General features: G+C 39.6%; 1 protein-coding gene across 1 annotated transcript; it reads left to right on the forward strand.

Annotated features, from left to right (window-relative positions):
• Positions 1-3,005: 3,005 nt before the first annotated feature.
• On the forward strand, positions 3,006-8,021 carry LOC307257596 (carbohydrate sulfotransferase 15-like; the record flags this gene model as incomplete). Its single annotated transcript, XM_080036854.1, has 7 exons — positions 3,006-3,479; positions 4,420-4,759; positions 5,245-5,388; positions 6,199-6,355; positions 6,581-6,737; positions 7,558-7,705; positions 7,804-8,021. 7 exons carry the CDS (start codon positions 3,006-3,008, stop codon positions 8,019-8,021), a joined length of 1,638 nt encoding a protein of 545 aa, XP_079892980.1.
• Positions 8,022-9,384: the final 1,363 nt, after the last annotated feature.

Raw genomic sequence — 9,384 nt, forward strand, 5'->3', positions numbered from 1 at the left:
TATTGATTGATCATAAAATAATCAAAACTTGATAAAGTTCTACTTACAAATAAATCTGTTCAAATGTAATGATTATTTGTTGTTTAAATTTGAATGGGTGTCTTCCTATGACAAAACATAGCGTTTATATGTTAAGATTAATGTTTAGATATGAAAAAAAAAATCATTTAAATGACCGCCATTTAGTTAATTCCTATAATTCCCAATTTTGAATATTCCCAAAAATCCCCAGCGAAAATTCCCGTGGAAAGTTTCCGAAAATTTACCAGAAACTTTCCACCCCTTTGCAACCTTATGTGGCGTTAATGGAAAGGTCAGTAGCTCATCGAACGGATCAGGATTACAGCCATAGCAGTTGTTGTGATCTGTGCTGACCTGGTCCCAAAGACTCATTTGGAAATAAGACTGATTAACTGTCTGACAAACATAACCATCAATCACTTAATACTGTACATGTAGAGGTGAGAAGAGACGCATATGTGTGTGCAGATGAGAATATTTGGCAGTGTCGCTTTGTTTGTGTTTCCTGACAACAACTTCTCAACAACTGTATGATGGATTGGCAGGGAATTTTGTGCAACCATCCATGGTGTCCAGCGAGGAATTTACAAATATGAGATCAAAGTTTTGATCTGTCCAATACTGAGTGACACAGACTATGGAGCAACAGAAGATACATATATTGACAGTACAGTAGCTGAACAGTAGAAGAAAGAAAAACAATGATTTGCAAGATAGATGGGAATGTTTTACATTGTCTACAAGATTGAAGATAATTAGTAATGTTCTTTGTGCAACAACTCAATATGTTTCACCAAAAACACAAGTAATATCCCATTGTGGTTTTGATACGAGATCCGTCTTGATATTCTCTGCTCTGACAACATAGTCATCTAATACGATGATGAATTCATGTTTTTATTTTGAGTCAGCAGGATTGTAATGATGGGGTTTCACTTCATTCAATCCCACCCGCTGTTTACCTCCTGCCGCAGATCGATTTTTTTTTAGACAAAATAGCTCTTACAGCTGTCGTTCCTGCTCTTTCTCAAACTGTTTTTCTCATTTCAATGGCTTCACTCCTTCATTCCGCGATCAACCCTTCTTTACCCTGCCGCATTTCCAAATCTCTCTCTCCTCTCACACTTTAAATTTTTGCATGAATTTGAATTAATCTTTTATAGGAATGATACATTTAAAGTTACACAGAACAGAGAGAATAACAATTAGGCCTACCTGGATTCGTATAAATAATTGTGAACAGTGGCATTCATTATATGATCCTTGAAAAGCAAAAAAAATAAAATAATGTTTACCACAAAAACGGAAATATTAGTCATGTGAGTTAGGAATCAGGAGATGCAGCTAAATTGACCAATAACAAAAAACTATTAACTACTGTAGATGTAAAAGTGGCATTTAGTGATTATTTGCAATGGCTATTTAAAGAGCTCATCTCTGTCTAGTGATAACTTATTAAATGAGGCCCTCTCACTGTCTAAATGCTATGTCCTTAAATGTCTTTCAAACTTTTTGCCCTCAGTTTGGAACACTCGTTCTTTCTAAATCCAGGCTGAGATAACACATGATTGCATCGTTATGACATCATCAGGGTTTCCAAGATCTGGCAAGCTCCCTCCAGAGCTGCAGAAGGCATGATACAACTGTTTTTACAGGCCAAGTAGAAATCATCTTGATGAATGGGGGCCCCTATAAGCAGGGCATTTGAGTTTAAGCCCCTTTATCTCAGAGCTACTCTCTTTCTCAACATAGTCAAACACCTCTTGAAGCCCCTCAGGCTAGTACATGTAGTTCCCAGTATTGTCCAATCATTTAAGAATATGCTGTAGTCACTGCTCCAGTAAGCTAAATAATAGATATTATATATGTATAATGGCAACCTGCCAATCACTTCTATGGTTTTGTTGGAGAATATTTTTTTTTTTCGTGGCCTAGAATTAAGTGACAACACCAAAGATGGCTAAACTGGAGGGCCTTACAGTTTGCTCTGAATGTATACTTGTAATGATGCAAGTGTGGACATGTTGAGTTGTATCGTATTTTTGTAGCTGCACTTAAACAGTCCCCTGTTGTGCAATAAGAAAAAACAACAGAGAAATTAGAAAAAAAAAGCTCCATGTACTGTAGTTGGCTAGAACTGGTGCAGGATTTAATTCCCCGGTCCAGTGGGATTGTAAAATCCAAACAAACCCTGCAACATTTCACACTACTGAAAGGTCTGGAATGTATTAGCGCCGGACCTTAGCAATATCAATGCCCTACTCTCTTATTATTCATGTGGAGGGAGAAGAAAAACAAAATGCGGCCGTTTGCCACACTGTGTGTCCACCTGTATCAATACCTAACTTGGTTATCCCTGTGAAAAAAAAACTTTGATCTTGAAAAATGTTATTTCCAGGTTAACAAAATAATAGAGCTCTCAGCGGGCTTTTAGCTCATGGAGAATAATCGTGTGTTTTCAAGTGTTGAATTACAGAGCAACTATTATTCTGACCTTGAACGTCTCTTAGTAGGGCTTGTGTTTGCATGTGCTATACAGCCCTCATCATAAAGCAAGGGCTTGTCATCCTGCAGACCTCACACGCATTCTGTAGCAGACCTCAACCATTTCTAGAGGTGAAAAACACATACTGTTGGCCGAGAGAAGGAATAACTTTCGCCTCAAAATACCGTGATATTAAAAATGTTCATATCAGCTTTTTTTGGGGGATAAGGAAATTACAGGAAATGACTGAAATACTTCAAAAGGAGACTACACTGTGGCCCTTTCTGTGAAAAGAAAACTGAAATCATATATGATTGTCATGTTTTAACATGTGTTTCTGATTTCCAGGAGGCCCTTGCTGAAGACAAATGATGACACGCCGATTAAAAACTATGACGAATGGGCACAGTTGGAGAAACCTATGCCGTAGGTGAAGCTTTGAAAGATTCATTTCCCCGGTTCCTTTTTTTTTATATGCCATCTCTGCCTTTATGTCAGAATGGCACTATCAGACTGCAAATATGGGAGCAACAACCAAAAGGACCAATATTACAGTCTCCACAGCTTGCCCATGGCTGAGAACTATGGGAAACGGCCTGTCAGGACATTCTTTGACTTCAGGCACATTAACGTGCCTGAAAACCTGGATGTTAAGTGGGTTTCTCTGTTGTCATTGACTTACCTGCGGAGTGTCTCTAAAGTCAAAGTGGTCAGCTTCCTGATGGGCCTGACTCTGACGTTCCTCATCATGGCTTCATACATTCTGACGTGGGACAAGAAAGGACTTTTGTTCACACCCTCCCCCGATCAGCTCAGACCCCTGGTTATTCCTACCAGTGCAGCAGCTCCCAAAGTTTCCCCCAAAAAGAATAGAATAGACATGAAACTGCTGGAGGAGATGATTGGCTCCAAACTGGAATACAAACCCAGGAAGGTGCCTAATGGAAAGGACGTCATCGAAACGAGCCCCCATGTAAGTCTATGGAATCTTTTTTTCAGAATTTCAGAATAAATTTCGCTGTACATCAGTACAATACATTTTTTTTTATCATTCCAGGATGCAGTTATGCAATTGTTTAAAAAAAAAAGACAAAAAAAAATTTCTATATGGTTTGTTCTTTTGCGAGACTGACCATTAACAAATACCTCGTAATCAACCCTGCAGTAAATGCCTGTTTGCTGAAGCTCATAATGACCAGGGTTTTATTGAAACTGTCAGATGTGTTCAATCAACCTCATGTTTTGGGAGCTAAAGTTTGTTGGGCTGCTAAGTAAATACCAGGTCTCGTTAAGTGTTGTTAAAGACCTGCTGGCATGCTGCTGTTATGTGCTAATGTACTATAATTCTCCTGTGTTTGCTGTATGACCTCATCCAACTGCTCCACGTTCCTCAACATCCTTTTGCAGTGTTTAAGGCCTGAGGCATCAGCAATTCTGACAGTAAAGCATAATTACAGAGGCAGCAACACAAGTGAGTGGCCAAGTCGACAAGCAATTATGTGTCAGTGTTAGACCTACGGGTAACTTTGTTTTCAAAGCAGCATAACGCAACAATTAATTGTCCAAAATGATTAAATACTGTAGGTGGTGATGCATCAGTTGCAACGCTGCAAAATGAAGTTATTTGGCACTAAACGACATATGTGTTGATACTTTTTATGTCATGAGAGCTTATAACCACTGGCGTAAATTACAAGAACTCAAGGTAAAAAAAGCTGCTGCGGCAGATACTGAAAGGTTACACTGTGGATAGGGCTGCTGCTGTTATAACTACAGCATCAGGTGCCTCGGACAGTTTCACCAAAAATGGAACATATTCGCCTTTTCTATATCATGATATTTAAAAGGGCAGTGTTTCTGTTATTTCGTCCACCCTCAGTATTTTCCTCATGTTGTTTTGTTCTTCTCTGCAGTTGTTCTCTGTAATTCCTCGCTATTTCCTGCCGGGCATCAAGAGTCCTTGCTGGTTTGAGGAGATCTCCAGTCAACTGAGCGCTGATCCGTACAGCAGGAACCTCTTCACTCTGCGCTCAAAGAGCTTCAAGGCCGTGTGTGAGCAGCTGAGAACCAACTTCCACCAGCACTTACAACGCAGAGACGGCAAACTCTATCGCATGCGCTGCCTGCCTTTCTTCTACATCATCGGCCAACCAAAGTGCGGCACAACTGACTTGTTCCACAGGCTGCTGCTGCACCCGGAGGTCAAGCTCAACACCATGAAGGAGCCACATTGGTGGACCAGGAAACGCTTTGGTGAGTCAAAAGGGGCTGGATTGCAATTTTGTAATGTTTGGAAGATTTTATGAAAGCTTGTTGGTGTATTGACACTTATAACTGAGGGATGAATTCATCCTGACGAAAGAAACAGAAGGCACAAGAAAATACATTGATTTAGAATAGAGCTGCAACATTTCGTTAATAAAGTGATAAGACGATCAGAAAAAAGAATGAATCAATAATCATTTAATTGTTTTTCATTGGTTATTCTGGGGTTTTGGACTGTAGATTGGACTCATTTTGATGCACATTGTGCTCTTTGAAATTGAATTGGGCAATTTTCACTGTTCCGTATTGTTTTTTCTACATAATATATTTTTCTCTCATTTTCCAATACCTCAAGCTTTTTTTGCAATGGCTTACCATGATTCAAAGCGTATACACTAATAAATACATATGTATGCTGAATTGTATAAAATAGTACATTACGGGTGTTATTTTAATTGCACTTCTGGTTGCAGGTTATATTCGTTTCAAAGATGGCTTTCAGGAAAGTTTTCCTCTGGAAGATTACCTGGATCTGTTTGACTTGGCAGCCCACAACATCCAAAAAGAATTCAGTGGAAATTCATCTGGAGACAACCGCGCACTCCAGTTCATAACAGGTGAACACGTGTACAAGTGTTTGTGTGTGTGGAGGGTGGGTATATGATTTGGTATTGTTACCACACATTGTACATCAGATTTGGGAAAAACATTGTAGTTTTTTGGGGGTATTTCCATTCTTCCTGCCTTTTTAAAATTGGATCCTGACGATGATTCAAATTGCAGCTCTCTCTTGTCTCCATTTCACTTTTTTAAAAGTCAGGCCTTGCTCATTTTCAGTCGATTTTCCAGAAGTGGCTCTGACCACAGGAGCACTGCAAAGGCGCTCACATTTGTCACGGTATCTTTTGAAGTGTACAGAACCTCAAACGCCTCCAGGTGCGGTCACAACCACCCTTTAGTTGCTCTCCACACATCTATGATTATAAATATGGTTGACTCAAACCTTGCTCTTCTGGGCCTGACCCTGAGAGACATAAGATAATATCCCACAATAAATGATTAATTGAATACATTACAGTTTTTCCAGTGCAATCTTTAATATTAGCTTGGTTTTGTGGGTTTTCTTCTGTAAAAAAACTACAACTTTCTTGACTTTGGTTGCTGTAGTGAAACAAACTCAACCTATTAAGATTTTCTATGGTTTCTTATAATAAATGACTCTATTCCTTCTTTAGAGTTGCGCACACAAGTTGTAAATGTCACAAACATTAAGGTGCAGATTAGAAATACATTATGTTCCTAAGGAAAGGATATGCCTTGAATCCAGCTACATTTTGCTACATCTTGCGTGTCTGCACTTCACGCTGCATATTAAAGTGACTTGTCTGCTACCTGAGGTGATGCTTAGACTGTCAATCACTCGGCAGGTGAAGCCAGTGCCTCCACCATGTGGGACAACCAAGCCTGGAGCTATCTTCAGGCAGACGGGGAGGACACAGAGCCTCCCTTCCTGGCACAGGACTTCATCCACACAGTCCAGCCTGATGCCAAAATCCTCATCATGCTCAGAGATCCAGTAGAGAGGTAGAGGAGAGAAATTCATCCCCACATCTGCCTGCATAGATACAGAGGGGATTTTTTTATGTGGCGATTGCGCTTGGGTTTCTTTTTTAATGGGGTTTCCTGTAATTTGTCATCATTGCAGAAGATATTTCTTTTAAATCATAACTCCTGCTGAACATCCAACAAAATGTCCTGTTGTAGTTCCAACTGGCTTATGACTCTTTTTCTCTCTCTCTCTGTTTCCAGGCTCTACTCTGACTACCTGTACTTTAAGATTGCCAACAAGTCAGCAGAGGACTTCCATCAGAAAGTGGCAGAGTCTGTACAGCTGTTTCAGTGCTGCCTGTCTGAGAGGTCCCTTCGTTCCTGCGTCTATAACACCAGCCTCTTTAACACCATGCCGGTTAGCTGACATTTTATGTTCTCACTTGTTATTTGAATAACAATTTCTACCAACTAGCTGGCCAGAGTGCAGTATATATCCCACCAGGCAGTGCTCCCTCAGGAGTAAACTTAGTAATAAGCTCTGTCAGCTGTCACTCCCAATCACAACATTTAGGTAACGGCACTGTTATTGAGAGAGATTTAACTACAGTGAGAAGAGCAAAAACCAGCGGAACAGGAACATATTATCAAACACAAACATTCAGAAAAACACTATTAGATTATTTCTGTTTATGTGACTCGAGTCAAATTAGAGGTTATTGATTGATTGATTGATTGATTGATTGATTGATTGATTGAATATTGAGATGAAGATGTGGGCTGTCCAAATCTGTTCAAGATCTCGTCACTCTGCTTTTGAGTCATGACACGGCACCATACACACCAAAGGATTTGATTATAGGATGAAGAGAAATAGATTCTCATAACCCTAAGTCAACCCTAACCCTGGGCTATTTACATTGACCTCCACTCATTTCCTGAAGTGCTAGGGTTAGGCTAGGGTCGCTATCTCCCACTAGGAAAGTCTTACATACATGAAACGTACCCCACCTATTAGCATCAGCCCTACAACTAGTGCATGATGTTGTACTTTGGCGCCCTCCTGAGGACTTATGTTTTCGGTGCCTAATAAATGAAAACCTTGCATTCTTAAGTTTACCACTCAACAATAGGAATTTAAACAATGTTATATGGACTGATACTTTAAAGTCACTAAATAATCATCACAAATCCAGCACAGGATGATGTTGACTCATTTAGATTTTTTTCTACCACAGGTGAGGCTCAATTTGGGGATCTACATCGTCTTCTTACTTGACTGGCTGACAGTTTTCCAAAGGGAGCAGATTCTAGTCCTTCGACTGGAGGACTACGCAGCGCACCTTAAAGGGACAATGAAAAAAGTGTTCGATTTTCTGAGTGTAGGTACGTGTCCAAAAAGGCTACAGTAGCACCTGTCAGAGTGGCATGCTGCTCTTTGTGTATTAAAACATTCTCAATATGACATCACATCCTCCCTGCAGGTCCTCTGTCGCAGAAGGTGGAGGCAGCACTGACCAAACGGCCCATGTCTAACACCCGGCGGGCGGCAGACAGAAACCTGGGTCCTATGCTTCCATCCACCAGAGACCTCCTCAGGGACTTTCACCAGCCCTTCAACAATAAACTGGCCAGTGTGTTGGACAACAATGCTTTCCTCTGGAGTAATACCAACCCTGGGCCAGCCAGAGCAAGAAGCTAAAGGAAGGAGTCATATCAACAGCTGTTTACAGTGGGAGAACTCATACACAGACGTATAGTTGTATATGGATTTATAAGAAGCTCTGAATAAGTGTATGAGTTGTTTGTGATATTTATTTGCTTTTTTAAAGATTGTGAGTGACAAAATAAAGTTAATTTGTGTTTAATTTGGGGCTTTTACAGTGTTCAAAAGCCATTTTGGTAGCGGATGCACTGTTACAATCACCAGAAATGCACCAATCAATACATCTCGAGTAAGTTATGGCTCAAAAGGCTGGGTTGATTGGACATCATGTGCTCGTAGTTAAATTGATATAAACTTTGATATAGAGACATACACAGTACATCTTCTATCTAATTTATATTGTCTGGTTCCCCTGATAAGTTTACAGTATATAACATACACAAAACACACACACACACACACACACACACACACACACACACACACACACACACACACACACACACACACACACACACACATTACTGTAACTGAAATAAAAAATCCAAAACAGATTAATATTTCTAATAATTTTTCGTTGAGAAACTACTTTCCCAACATTTTCTAAATGTTTTCCTTTTATGTGAAGTAATGTTTATTTCACTTGGTGTGGCAAAAAGCAACATTTTACAACATTTGAGTTGCTATCATTGAAATAACATATGGGAACTGGATGGTGAGTTAAAAGCATACAACAATACTAACAGAGTACAGTATAGTACATTTGGTATGAATAGTGTTGCTTCAGTAACATCACGTTACTGTTCTGAGATAAATCACAAGAGGGCGCTAAAACACAGGACAACTTCAATAACACCATGTTCTAACCATAGATAGTATATAAAACACTGTTCAGACTTTTCATTACTGTAATATTTCATAGTGTTATACATAGGATACAATACAGCCATGCATTATCATAGATCACATTTTCCTTTCTCAGTTATGAGTATTTCATGTAATGTAAACTGTTAGTAAGGGTTGATAGAGACACATAAGGTTATAACTTTAAACATAAAGCATAAAAAAATGCTGTAGCCTACAGTAAAAAAAAGGATGGAGTTCAGAGTTTAACATTAGAGCAGACTCAACAGACCAGTTGAGGCACATTTCCTTGATGACCCAACTCCACATTCCAGGCGTCACACTAAAGCCCACAATCAAATCCCTCTAGGTCAGGGGTTCTCAAACTTTTGATAGCTGAGGGCCAATTTAGGAACCCAACATTGGACTGAGGGCCGCCGAAGGAAAAAAAATTATAAAACTGAAATAATTTCAATGGCCAGCGTCTTTGCGTCTTTACAGTTTACATGTATTGGTCAGCATCCAATACTGTGTAATTAACACATTTAAAGTAATA

The sequence above is a fragment of the Ammodytes marinus genome, assembly GCF_949987685.1.
Source record: "Ammodytes marinus genome assembly, chromosome: 11".
In the NCBI taxonomy this organism is placed as follows: Eukaryota; Metazoa; Chordata; class Actinopteri; order Uranoscopiformes; family Ammodytidae; genus Ammodytes; species Ammodytes marinus.